At 35.2% G+C, this 15,107-nt stretch overlaps 1 protein-coding gene across 1 annotated transcript; it reads right to left on the reverse strand.

Moving 5' to 3' along the window:
* Positions 1-562: 562 nt before the first annotated feature.
* LOC120174997 (4-coumarate--CoA ligase-like 5) lies at positions 563-2,709 on the reverse strand. The gene is made up of 4 exons (XM_039181709.1): positions 1,303-2,709; positions 1,157-1,224; positions 982-1,084; positions 563-701 (listed from the first exon to the last, which is right to left on the reverse strand). Exons 1-4 carry the CDS (start codon positions 2,707-2,709, stop codon positions 576-578), a joined length of 1,704 nt encoding a protein of 567 aa, XP_039037640.1. The 3' UTR covers positions 563-575.
* Between the last annotated feature and the right edge of the window lie 12,398 nt (positions 2,710-15,107).

The raw sequence follows: 15,107 nt of genomic DNA on the forward strand, positions 1-15,107 counted from the left end.
ACTATTTTAGGGTGTTACGCTAATGCTAGAAGCACATACACCTGACATCTTTTTTTTTGTTGTTGACAAAAGTGGTATGATTAAAGAAGAAACCATATACCAGAAGAGTTATGGTGCCTCATTAAAAACCTCCCTAATCTTAAATGAAGGAAAATAGTACACCCAAGGAGACAACAGAAGACAGTCAAAGTAAAACAAGACCAAATAGGCGACCTTACATCATCAACCTGCAATAACTTCACGACATCATGTGAAGGACTAACAATATATGAACCCCAAAATCATCAACCGACGTCAAACTAGCCAAATGATCAATTACACAAATACCTTTCATAGAAACGTGACGAAAACGAACATATCAACATATCAATTCCGTTGAACAAGAATATGGATATGAGCCAATATAGACAACGACCCATGACCACTCCGATCCGTTTGAAGAAGAGGGAAAGCTTGAAGACTGTCAACCTCAACTTTAACTTTGCAAAAGCCCCTCTCCCAAACACTGGTCAAGCCGACAAAGACTCCCCAATGTTCCGCTTCAATAACCGTACAGATTTTAGAAGATATAAAAGTTATAACTTGGAGCGAATCGTGCGTTGAGTTTGTGAAATGAGCTGCTTTCTCAAGATTTTTCCAGCTGCTGACTTTGGGATGGCATCTATAAATTCCACTCTTCTCACTTTCTTGTAAGGAGCTACCTGCCACCAAACAATTACATATTTTTGTTTAAAGTCATGAATTTCAAATATTTGTTTGGAGTAATGATTTTTTTTTATTTTGTCTAGGTAAAAAGAAGACAATATTTGTTTAAATCGTCTTAATCATTTGACATTAAACACTCACACACCTTTATATACGTGATGCTCAAACCCGAAATCTCAATTCAAAGTTTCTTTATATGTTTAAAAGTGGTATTTCATACCCTAGGATTAAATGATAGAGTAAAGAAGATAAAAGAGTTAGCTAGATTTTAGCAACCTGGGCAGCCACAAACTGAATGACTTGTTCCTCAGTGAGTTGAGAAGAAGATACTTTTACCACATACGCCATTGGTATCTGCCCAGAGTCTTCATCTTCGACCCTACAAAAAAAAAAACATTCTCAAAAATTATACACATAAGCATCTCTATAGTAATTCCCTAATGTCACCCACGGTATAACTGCTGCATCCAATATATTGGGATGGCTCAAAAGCACTGCCTCCAATTCTGCTGGTGCAACCTGCCACAACAACCAATAATCAAAGGCAACTTTCTTGTCGAAATTAGAGCCATACCTAAGAGAATCAAATAAAGTTACCTGATACCCATTGTGCTTAATAAGCTCCTTTATCCTATCAACAATATAAAGAAAACCATTCTCATCAAAATAACCCAGATCCCCAGTTTTAAGCCATCCATCTTTATCCAACGTTGCATTTGTTGCTTCCTCGTTTCTAAAGTAGCCTTTCATGATTGGAGGGCCTTTTAACCATAGCTCTCCTTCCTTGCAAGGTGCCAAGGCCAAACCTGTTTCAATATCAACCACCTTGGCACTTAAAGTTGGAAACAGCGCCCCGCATGACCCGGGATGAGCCTCGGCTCCATCCAACACGAATGCGGTTGCGGCACCGCAGCTTTCGGTTAGCCCGTACCCTTGCCTCAGCTCCACCCACGGAAACTGAGATCTGAATGCTTCGATCACTTCCTTGCTCAAGGGTGCAGCTCCAGAACCGATCCTTCTCACCGTGGACAGCCTACTATTGCCTTTGCAGTTCTTCACTAGGCCAAGAACCACTGGGGGCACTGCAACAATGTTGTTAACTTTATGAACCTCAATTGCTTTCACCATTTCCTGGAAATCATATATTTGCATTAACACGGTAGTGGTACCGCAACAAAGTAGTCCGAATCCGAAAAACCCGAGCCCGTATATGTGGAAGATCGGTATGAACCCCAAAAATATGTCGTTCAGAGAAGAAGTTCCTTCTGCATACCATCTTACAAGTCTAGCCGTTGCTATTAGATTCGAATGCGTTAATACGACACCCTTGCTTGTTCCTGTAGTACCTGAAGAGTATAATATCGCCGCTGTATCAGATTGTTTAATCTTAATTTCAGGTACTTCGTCTCCATCGCCACATTCGATTAATTCTTCTATCGATATCAAATCATTGTTTTTTGATGGACGAGATGTGACAATTGTAGGCACCTGAATTCGTTTGAATTTGTGCAACTCTTTCGGAGCTGAAATCACGAGCTTTGCATCACAGTCGAGTACTTGTTTACCTATTTCCAAAGGGGTATTGATTGGATTGGCAGGCGAGAGTACTGCACCTATTGAGAATATTGACATACATATTGTAGGGTACAAGAGTGAGTTAGGGGATAAAAGAAACACAACGTCGCCTTTCCGGACTCCGAGTCGGTAAAGACCAACGGCAAGCGACTGGATCGATCTATGAAGTTGAGCGTATGTGAGTTTCTGGTTTGTTGCTGAATCGATGAATGCGGGTTTTAATTCGGCAACACAAGGATTAGGGAACTGAGATAACACAAATGAAGCAATGTCAAGGTCCGGATCAGTGGGAACTTTGAGATGATCGGGAAGCTGATGGACCGAACTATAAATTCCAGAACGGCAATCAAATCCACTCCGGTCGATCAGAGGCCGAGCATCGCCGGATTCTTCTTGGACGAGGACGGTCCTAGACTCTTCAGCTGACATTTTTTCCTGGAATGATTTTCTAACTTTGTTCAGTTTAGGATATGCAAGTTTAGTTGATTGGGTTTAATATACGTCTCTACTCTCTACCGTCGTATAGTAGTGGCAGTCGATTAGCCCAAGATTAATGATGTAACTCTTTTGATTAATTTAAAGATGATGTAACTATAGTCCAATGGGGATGCATTTGAATTAAAGGGGGAAATATGGTATATTCGGATCACAAACTTTTCATTTGTTTTATAAAATAGTATATTGGGATCTCCACAAGTATTAAATATCAGAATTCATTTGTTTAGACAAAACATCATGCAAGACAAATAAGTAAGACTAACGAGGAAGACAAATGTGACATATTGAAGGTTAAATATATATTTTACTTAAAAAACGAAAACAATCACATTTTCTTCTCCTTCTAAACAGTTTTTATGAAGATTTTTTTAGGGTAAACTTGTATTTAGTATCTAAAGTTTTAATTTTTTTTAAAATTATGACTAATGTTTAGTTTTTGTTTCATTTTACTACCCACCGTTAAAAACTTAACGTATTTAGCACCTAAACTATCAATTTTGGTCCACTTTAGTACCTAAACTTTCAATTTTAAAAAAAAATATTAACGTTAAATTTTGAATGATGGTACTAAAATGAAACAAAAATTAAACTTTAGCTATGGTTTCGAAAATCTAAAAGTTTAAATACTAAAACAGACCAAAAATGATAGTTTAGGTACTAAACGTGTAAGTTATCCTTTTTTTATAACCATTAGTTTCTTGAAAATGTAATTGTTCGTTGAATATTTTTTCTAGACACTTAAACCTAAAGAGGTTTTTTAAAGAAATATTGAAAATATCGAGGGTAAGTTGCACTAATTTTCAGTCAAGTATTAATAATTTTAATTAATTATAAAAAATATAAATAATTATTAAAAGTATTAAATTTATCCTTTCTATCCTTAGCCGTAAAATTGATGTTACAATTCTTTAGATTGACGTAGTAAAAAAAGCTAGTTTAAAATATTTACATGTTATGTTAGTTTAATCTTGATTTTAAAAATTAAATCATCAATATTTGTATATATATTAAAAAAAATCAATGTGAATCATAATTGTGAAGGCGCATGTTAATTGGACTAACTTGCACCCAGATAAAAGTTAGTTTTCTTTTGAGAGTTTAGTGATTTTCTTTGTATTTCTTGGTTTGTTGTGTTTTTTTGGTCTCTCTTATTTATGTAACACTTTAGTAATTACATCTCATGCAACTCCTCCATTTGGTGAACAATTCTTGTTCGTATCATCTTATGATTCATCCAAAATCATTAACCTCTAGGTTTTTAATCCTATTAGAATAACATATCTAAGTTATTACCAATATTTCAACCGGTGAATATCACTTGTTTATTCTTCGCATTTAAAAAAGACAGAGTTATTTGCCAATGCTTTGGTGGTAAAGCCCACACAATATCGATCGAAGCCTTAACGAGGGTAAATATTGGACGGTTAAGTTAACTTAGATTATATAGAAAGATTTGTGTAAATACCTCATCATTATTTATTTTAATTTTAAGCCCTTATTGATCTCATCAACATTCATTATTATTTTAGCATGCTAACATATCATTTGTTGTACCTTCATAAGCAATAGAGATTGTAGTACAATTTATTGTATGTTACTAAAATATATATCTAGAGTTAATATATGTATATTCTATATACATAAGATTTTAATTATCCCGAATATAGTAAGGAAACATATAAAGAATGTAATTCTAATTACAACTCTTTTAATGGATATTTAATTCATAATAATTAAATAAGAGTTTAAATAAACATTAAAGACTGTAATTCGAATTATAAGTTTTTAATGAATATTTAATTTGAAAGAGTTTAATTAATTCGAAATAACAAAACCTTAATATGTTAGGGTAACTGGGACATTTAAAGATAAGTGAGGTCTAGCAGCCTCAAAACCGTTTTTGGGAAAAGTTAAATTTTGGTCTAAACCCGGTGAACTGAGTAGAGGCCGAGATATTTTTCGTGGAGGCTATTCGAACCGTTCGTCATCATCAATAGTCGATGATGTCTTTGTTGATTTACAAGGAACTCAATGTAAGTAATCGCATCCCTTCCTTCCGGTTTCGGATTTAACGTACTTGGATCGCTAGTGAGACCGTCGCAATTTGTTTCCGCTGTGCCATGGGGTGCGTCGACGGTCCCAACACCAGCCTTTCATAGACTCCCCCACGATTCCACGTGAACTAGGGCCTTTGGAACCTAGATCAACCAAGTTGGAACTATTAACAAAATTCTAAAACAAATTGCAATAAAAACCTATTTGACTCCCGCCAGCCTTTTCGGAACCAGAAATGAGTGCGTTGAAATCACCATTCAGGATCCGAGGAAGCACGTTGGAACTAGGGGTGCCTCCTAAATCATGCCGAAATGCCTTGTGCTTGCTTTTTTTGGGTTGCCATAAACGATAGTAAATAGAAGAGGCGTAGCTAAAGAAGTACCAGTAACCTTCGAATTGATGAATTTGGGATGAACCGCCACTACCTCAATAGAAATAGAATGATCCCAAAAGATCCAAATTCCCCTAGAGAAACTAGTAGCCTCCACTCTGAAGGACATATCGACACCCAGTTTAGTAATAACCTTATCAGTCTTGAGGCCGTTAATACGAGGCTCCAAAAGGGCAGTTGTCGGCTTATAATCGAAGTTGTACTCCTTGAAAAGCTTCGGGAACTTATATCCGCCACAACCTTGGTAATTCCATGTAAATAGATTAAAATCCATGGGAAAATAATAGGATGATTTTTTGAATCTTATTTGATTATGCGATGGTGATTGTAACTGACAAGTAAACGAGAGAATTCCATGTCAAATTCAAAAAATCGAAGAAGAGGAAAAGATAAAATAATGGTTTAATTATAAAATAGTGTCTAAATTATACATCTTTTCTCGTTTAGGTGTCTTTATAATAGTGTCTAAAATAATGATTTTCTAACTTTGTTCAGTTTAGGATATGCAAGTTTAGTTGATTGGGTTTAATATACGTCTCTACTCTCTACCGTCGTATAGTAGTGGCAGTCGATTAGCCCAAGATTAATGATGTAACTCTTTTGATTAATTTAAAGATGATGTAACTATAGTTATTCCCAATGGGGATGCATTTGAATTAAAGGGGGAAATATGGTATATTCGGATCACAAACTTTTCATTTGTTTTATAAAATAGTTTATTGGGATCTCCACAAGTATTAAATATCAGAATTCATTTGTTTAGACAAAACATCATGCAAGACAAATAAGTAAGACTAACGAGGAAGAAAAATGTGACATATTGAAGGTTAAATATATATTTTACTTAAAAAACGAAAACAATCACATTTTCTTCTCCTTCTAAGCAGTTTTTATGAAGATTTTTTTAGGGTAAACTTGTATTTAGTATCTAAATTTTTATTTTTTTTAAAATTATGACGGATGTTTAGTTTTTGTTTCATTTTACTATCCACCGTTAAAAACTTAACGCATTTAGTACCTAAACTATCAATTTTGGTCCATTTTAGTACCTAAACTTTCAATTTTTTTAAAAAAAATTAACGTTAAATTTTGAATGATGGTACTAAAATGAAACAAAAATTAAACTTTAGCTATGGTTTCGAAAATCTAAAAATTTAAATACTAAAACAGACAAAAAAATGATAGTTTAGGTACTAAACATTTAATTTATCCTTTTTTATAACCATTAGTTTCTTGAAAATGTAATTGTTCGTTAAATATTTTTTCTAGACACTTAAACCTAAAGAGGTTTTTAAAGAAATATTGAAAATATCGAGGGTAAGTTGCACTAATTTTCAGTCAAGTATTAATAATTTTAATTAATTATAAAAAATATAAATAATTATTAAAATTATTAAATTTATCCTTTCTATCCTCAGCCGTAAAATTGATGTTACAATTCTTAAGATTGACGTAGTAAAAAAAGCTAGTTTAAAATATTTACATGTTATGTTAGTTTAATCTTGATTTTAAAAATTAAATCATCAATATGACGTCCCCGACTGTGGGTGATCCAAATTGGAGAAGGCTATTAGTGGTTGGTGATAACCATACCCTAGAGTTTTTTTTTGCCTTTTGATGATGCAGCAGGGTTGGTCACTGTTAAACCTCTTTAAGAGCTTATTGTAATAGGTGTTCGAGAATGGAAACTCTCCCTAGTGGGTCAATTCATTGATAAGCCTCTCAATTTCGATGCTTTGCAACGACTAATTGATATTATGGGGGGAAATTGGGGCATGTGGAGGCTCGTATGGCTGGATTTAATTCGTACATTTTCTCTTTTGCTAACGTAACTGTTAGGGACTATATGCTTGAGCATGGTCCCCAGTATGTTCATAATAAGCCCTTATTGTTGCTTAAGTGGTAATCTAATTTGAAGAGTCTAGATTTTAATCTGTCTAGAGTGCCTTTGTGGGTTTAGCTTTACAATTGTTCTATTGGAGCTTTATTCGAAACATGGTTTGAGTTATATTGCTATTGCACTAGTCACTTCCTTATACATGGATGGCATTACTGCTTTTAGGCAAAGGTTGGAGTTTGATAAGGTTTGCGTTGAGATTGCAGTAGGTGTGGTCCTTCTGTATGATGGTACAATTATAATGATTAGGTCTATGTTCCTTGGTTTCCCTCGTCTGGTTCTCACTATACGGTGTTTGTCTATTCTGACAAGGTTTGTCCTATTGGTAAGGCTTCTAATAAAGTCTGGAAGGTTAAGGAGGGGCCGCCTTGTTTGAATAATAATAAGTTGGATATCCATGTTAGTGGTCCTAAGCTTGATATTTAGGTTAATTGCAGTGATAAAGGGAAGACTGACCTTGTGGATTTCCCTCCTGAGAGTGTTACTGGTGATTCTACTATGGCTGGAGACTCTCTAAGGGGTGAATCTTCTTTCACTCAATCGTGGAAGAAGGTTAAGTAGAGGAAAGGTGTTGAGTTCTACGAATAGGTTTGAAGTTCTGGCTGATAATGTTGATACGACATCTAAGTTTCCTGGAAGGAAGCCTATAGTTTCTTCTCTTGGACCAGCGAATCTTTTACAAGAGTTGAAGAGTAAGAAAAAGAATTCTATTGATAAGGACAAATGGGTGGTGGTTGCTACTGGTGTACAGTTAGGTTGTGTGGTTCCGTCTCATTAAGTCATGATTGTGGGGTTTTGGAAAGTGAGGGGATTGAATAATCCTTATAAGCAGGGAAAGGTTATTCATAGGTTGGGTATTGACATTGTGTGTCTTTTGGAGACTAGGGTAAAGGCTAGCAAAGCTTCTAGTATGTTTAAAAGTTCAGTTGGATGAGATATTTGTTCTAATTATGACCATGCTACCAATGAGAGAAAATGGTTAATATGGAAGAAGTGTCTTGATGTGTATGTTAAGTGGATCACTGGTCAAGTTGTCACTATGCATAATAGTTTTAACGAGGTTGTTTTCTTTTTTACTACAATCTATGGTAGTAATGATGGCGGTGAGGGGAGGTTTTTATGGGATCATTTAATATTCTCCTTAGTTGTTAGGGGGTGACCTTAATGCCTTAGTTTCTCCTTTATAGAGTTCTGATTTTTCTATATCAAGGGTCATTTCTTCTGATATGCAGGATTGTAGGTCCTGCTTGGAGGATATAGGTGTTGTTGATCACCTTCACTATGATCCTCTTTACACCTGGTCTAACAAGTAGCAGGAGAGGATTCTGCTCAATGTTTCTTGGTTTTTAGCTTTCCCTGAGTCTTATGTTGAGTTTCAATGACCTGGGGATTCTGATCATTGTCTTGCGGTTACTTGGTTATCTATGAAGGTCATTGTGCAAAGGCTTAAGCCTTTTAAGTTCTTTAACTTTTGGGCTCTTTATGCTGGTTTTACTAACATTGTGAGGGAGTCTTGGGTTGTTCCTGTGTAAGGAAGTCACGTACAAGTTCTTTTTCATAAGCTAAAGAGGCTTAAGGGTCATCTCAAGGCCCTTAATAGGGATTACTATACTAATATCTCTTATCATATAAGGGTGAAAAAGAGGCCTATTAAAGCAGCATCAATTGTGTAACTTGGCTGGTAATGGTGTAATATTAAGAAAATGAGTTGTAGAAGGAGGTGTGGGATGTTGAGAATGTTGAGAACTTGTTCAATGGTTGAAGGATAGGGATCAATGTACCAAGTTTTCCCATTCTTTTGTGGCTACCAAGTTGAAGAGAAATACTATCAGTCTTGAAAAATGATAATAGGGATAAGCTAGAAAGTTTTGAGTCTATGTCTGTAGATTTTACTGACTTTTACACCAAGATTATACAGAATGCTGACCTTGGTATTGAAGAATTTATTGTGGATCTATTAAAAGAGGTGGTTAACTGCACTATGCCCCTGAGGCTTTGGGGATGGATGTCACTGATGAGGAGGTAAGGCATGCCATTTTCTTATTGTTCAGTGGTTTACAAGGCGGTTACTAGAATTCTGGTTGATAGGCGTAATGTGTACTTTCCTGGTCTTATTTCCCTTAATCAATATGCATTTGTTAAAGGTAGAAATATATTGGACAATACCTTGCTAGTTCAAGAATTAGTGAGGGACTATGCTAGGAAGGCTCTCTCCCCTAGATGTTCACTTAAGGTGGACCTTCAAGAGGTATTTGATAACCTATCTTGGAACTTTATCCTTCATGTCTTAGAAGCTGTGGGATTTTCTGACAGGTTCAAGGTTGTATCAAGATTTGTTTAACTATTGCCAGTTTTTTTATTGCCTTCAATGGTAGTTTGGTGGGCTATTTTAAGGGTGGTAGAGGCATCAAGTAAGGGGATCCCTTTACCCTTACCTATTTGTCCTAGCTATGAATGTGCTATCTTGCTTACTGGACTTGGCTTTTGTTGGAGGGATATTTTACTTTCACCCTAAGTGTAAAAGAATAGGCATGACTCGTCTTTTTTTGTTGATGATTTACTCATCTTCTGTAAAGGCTATTTGGAATCTATTGTGGGGTTTCAAGATGTCTTGGAGAGGTTTTTATTGTATATCTGGCTTGAGGCTTAATACCTCAAAAAATGAATTGTTCACTTCTGGGGTTGGCTTGGATGAGCTGAAGTCTATTAAGGTGGCTTCTGGGTTTAGGATTTGTCAAATCCCTATCAGGTACCTAAGGGTGCCTTTGGTTATTAGAAAATTATCAGAGAAAGATTGTTTCCCTATATTGGAAAGGATGAGGGCTAGTTTGAGTAGTTATTCCTCTCGGTGCCTTAGTTATGCGGGTTGGTTGCAACTTATTAATTCTATTCTATTTGGGATTACTAATTTTTGTGTCATCATTTGACTCTGCCCAAGTTTGTCTTGAAGAAGATAGAGCATATTTGTGCTAGGTTTTTTTGGAAGGGTAGAGACTATCCTGCAGTTGGGGCTAAGGTGAGTTGGAAGAAAATTTGTCCCTAGACCTGAAGGTGGCCTTAGGTGGAAAGACTTTTACTGTTGGAATAAGGCTAACATGTACCTTGTTATTAATAATATTTTAGTTAGAAGTTGTTCTGTATTGGTTGAGTGGGTAAGAGAATATGTTATTAAAGGTGTTGACTTATGGTAGATAGTTTGTAAGGAAACCATGTGTTGGAGCCTCAGAAAGTTATTCCATTTGATAGGGAATGTTGCTCCTTTCTTTGCTAGACCTTCTAGCCTAGATTCGGTTCGAACTAGCTTGGTTTGGGAGGATATTAGAGTTAAAGGGGAAAGAGAGTTTTGGAATAAGTTGTTTTGGTTTCCTAGTCATATGCCTAAGCACTCAATCATTGTTTGGCTTGATGTCTTAGATAGACTTGCTACTAGGAACGACTTGGCTAGGATGGGTATCGTGATACCTAAATCTGATTAGGCCTAAAGTGCATATTGGGCTTCCGAGGCAACCACTAATTTTCAAAACGTATTCATTTTATTTTTAAACATACTAAATGGTATCACGATGGATGTAAATAATAATAATAAAAACACTTTATAAAAATCAAAGCTCCATGACACATAATTTAAAACCAAAACAATACAACTCAAGCTTAATAAACCAAATACATGAGTAAGGTTTTATGAATATATATGCTTGGTAAAGCTACAATACAGTACTCTGAATGAGATGCTGAAAATCCTGCTGCAACGGTGCTCCATGACCTGCCCAAGCTAAAAACCAGCGAACGAAAACATTCGAACGCTAGGCCTACAAAGCGCAATAATATAATCGTTAATCTAGAGCAGCATTATAAGTTATACAAACACAAACATGCTAAAGATACGGTACAAAGTAGTTGGTACATGCACGATCTTAACCAAGTGCTACTTACTTATGGTTCAACTATTCTACCATTGAAGTAGGAGTCTCACGCTTCCCTTAATCCTCTGCTAAGGGCCCTGCCATGAGTACACCTCTAAAAGGTCTCTAATTCTAATGAATATATCGATTATGCATTATCTAAATGATACACTGATAGTCATGTGCATTATTTGAATACAACACTGACTCTGTTATGCATTATCTAAATGCAACATGAAATTGTTAAGCATTATTTGAACACAAGATTAACTAGAATATGGTCTCACATAGCCATCAAACACTAGTTAACTGAGGGAACCTAGTGTCACATAACATCGGTGAAATTTACACTAACCTATTGAATGATCTCTTGGTCTCACATAGTAATCGGGTAGACCATAGAGTGGGAACCCGGTGTCACATAGCATCGGTATAATCAAACTCAACTTAAGCATTAGCTCAATCTCGCATAACCTTTAAGCAAAACTTTAAGATATCTGTTGTACTACTAATGCAACTATACATGCATGTTTAAGGCACAAAGGCCACACAACACTAACATCACTAACACACTCCTTGTGGATGTTCGGGCCTCACACCCTAGTTAGCCTCTAAAGTTCCTCTTGCACTAACAATGCCCCACTAGGGCAACTAAGGTAGCCTTGCTACACCCTAGAATAGTTAGTCACACTAAGTGAGTCCATCCTCTAACTAATTACTATCTCACTCGTTCTCTCGTCTATAATGTTATGCAAAGATTTATTGGTCTATAAATTTTGTTAGTTATTAAACTATTTTTTCTGGGCTTTCGTCACTTAAGGGCTTTTCAGTCATTCTCTTCATCTAGAGAATTTTCTACGTGTTTCGTGATTCTACGATGATTATTGTGTTTTTTTTTCACTGGGTGTATTAGTTACTAGCTTGATACTGACTAGGGTTCATTACTTGGTAACGATACTCTAGTCGCTCTTACCATACTTTCCCTCAATTCACCTTCGAATTGGATGGATAAATGTATGTCCTCGATCCACCGACATTCTCGTAGTACATGATTTATCTATTTCATAATCTGATTAATTTGTCATAATACTTTCTAGTATATCCTCTATAACGATCCTTCGTTCTTAGTTACTCGCTACGAGACCCATAAGTGTAATTTAGTAATTTTAACCCTCAAGGTCATTTTAGTAACCTCTCATACCTTAGATAGATGTCCGATTTCAATCAATATTAAAATCCTCACTCTTGAGTCTGCTTGACATCTTGAAGTTACTCAACTACTTTAGGTTTGATACCAAGCCTTCAGTATGGATACTAATTTATTTGGTATGGAGACCAATTTTGTTTAGTATGAAGACCAATTTATTCGGTATAGAGATCGAGGGTATTGTTAATAAGAACTTGATTTTGTTACCGAGTATTCAGTATCGATATTAGAACCTTCAATATCAATACCAACGGATCAGTATTGATACTCATCCCTCAGTGTTGATACGCCCTACTAGAAAACCCTAAAATTTTCCCAATTCATCCAGTATGGATATTTTTCATTTAGTATCGATACTTGAACCCATAAATGACTTGTTTAGGTTAAAAAATCTCAAATATCTTATTTTGGTTCCTAATCATGTGTTAATGCTTTAAAATTATAATCATGTTTATAAAATGGCAAAAAACTTCTTTAGATCTAAAATTCATTAAATAATGAAATCAAGTGTAAACCTTAAAATGCTTAAATACAAAAATCTTGTAAATTCTTCATATTTGTGAAAGTATTGACACTCCAAAGGATTAGAAATACACTACCTAGATGTTATAAATATGAAATAAAGATCTTTTTTCTAACTATCACCCTCCTCCAAGGCTTGGATGAAAAACCCCCACTTTCTCTAGCAAAACACGAGGTGTCAAGATTCAATCTTTACTACATGGTTGCTGGATAAATTAAGGAAAAGATTGAAGCTTAAAAGTAATGAAAAATGGATCAAAAGACTTATCTTTAACTATGGTGTTTAGAGAGGAATAAGAAGAGAGAAAATGAATAAATAAAGATGAGGAGAAGATGAAGATAAAGAGATTAAAAGTTCTCATCTTTTTTAAAATGTGGAATAACTATTCTTTTGTCCTTTTTCATTTTTGGATTTTGCAAAGATCTATTTTTTTATAACCTTTTAGGCTCAATTCTTAGCCAATTAAGCCCAAACTCAACCCAACAACTTTACTCACAAATTATACGAGGTTGAGATATCTCATGATTAAACCTTAAACTACTAGCACATGATTTGGGGTATTATAACTCTCCCTTCCTTTAAAGAAATTTCACCCTAAATTTTTTTTGGATCGAATAACGACCTCTCTTTAGGTCACATACTTAAAAACCTCAGAGCATCTAAACTCTTATCAAGCTTGATCCTCAAGGAAGAAGTCCCTGCAACATGTCTTGCAACTCGAAAACTCACAAACTAATCTATAACCCCTTTTTCTCATAGGGTGTTGCTTGTGTCAAACCTTAAGACAAAGCCTTCAAAAGTCCCAAGGCTAAAAAATCTTGTTCTTACTGTCTAACACTGAGTCCTCAAAACTTTTCACTAGAAAAAAGATACTCCCTGATCCAAATTGCTATTATTGACCCCTTTCACTGGCTACCTCTACTAAGTGAAAACTCTCCAAAAGAGTTATCATTAGGATCCTTTTCACCTAAGTTTAGTTTGAACTTGAGTATTTTAAAGAGCATTTTAGGATCATATTTGTTTATTTTTTTACATATTTTTCATATTGAGATTTGAGTGGGTAGTCTAAGGCTGAATTTAAATTTTATTGCTGCAAAATTGTTACACTGATGTTGTAGTATTGGTTGAAGCTGTAGGAGTGTCTAACTGGATACTACATAAACTGATAAGTCATTAGACTGCTATGAGAACCTTCTAGATGGGACATTTGGCTCGTGTAGCTATCATTTTTCTGGAAAACACTTAAAACATGGAGGCATTTAACTGGAGGATGAAAATTTCCTCAAGCCTACAAATTAGAGTATATTATGAGCTGAAATAATGATTTTTTTAGAGCTATTTGAAAGTACCATTCTTCATGTTATCCAGTCGTATGGCATTGTATCTTAAGCCCTTTTCGAGGAATGCTACAGCATTAGGAGAGCTCGCTAAGTAGCATCGACAATCATTAAATCACCATTCGAAGTTTACTGTTTGAGAGAGGGAGTGACTTTGGATATTATCTAAACTCTATAGATGTTATTTTGTATTAATTGCTTTATGTTTTGTTATGCTACTAATTTTGTGTGCTATTTGCTTCATGAGTGCTATTAGAAATAATAGTAATCAAAAGTATGATATTTCAATTATTTTCTAGAAATTAAGTTGATTTAATTTTTGTGCACTTTTGATAGCATTGATATTGATTACTGGCATTGTGCATATTGAAGAATATGCATCCAATTGTTTAAAATTGTTGATACTTTGGATTCTTTAGATGAAAGTTTATTACAGTAGTTCAAAGGGTTTTAATCATTGTTAATCACATAGAAGTAGTTTGCTTGGCTTACTTAGGGTATGATTTACATTATATCATCTTAGGCGATTTGATTGTTGACTTGACGCTCTATGTAGTGTTATAGCATGACCTGTATTTCCATACTCTAATTTTTTTTATTCCATTCGATCTGCATATTTGAACACCTATAATTTTTTAGTGAAAAACGCATTGCTCCCTACGGATATGATACTCGTAGCTTTTAAGCTACCACTTACTACTTAGGCATTAGTGAATACTTTCACTTTCAATATAGCATTTAGCAAGCACCAAGATTTTGGCATCATTGTCGAGGAGCATTGGGTTTACTTATAGTTTTTTATTTAATTTTCTTATTTCTTTTTATAGGTACTCCTTTGTTTCAATTCTAGTAGTTTATACCCCGTAGCGACGATGACTTAATGCCATTTGATCCGGAGATAGAGAGGACTTTTAGGATACATCATCGAGAAGCTGCAATGAACCAAGCATCTATGGCTAGACAAGGGAATAATGTCCTATGTCGTTGAAGAATAGTGAAGATGTTGAGTTTCTCGCT

The sequence above is a fragment of the Hibiscus syriacus genome, unplaced genomic scaffold, assembly GCF_006381635.1.
Source record: "Hibiscus syriacus cultivar Baekdansim isolate YM2019G1 unplaced genomic scaffold, ASM638163v2 tig00112153_pilon, whole genome shotgun sequence".
In the NCBI taxonomy this organism is placed as follows: domain Eukaryota; kingdom Viridiplantae; phylum Streptophyta; class Magnoliopsida; order Malvales; family Malvaceae; genus Hibiscus; species Hibiscus syriacus.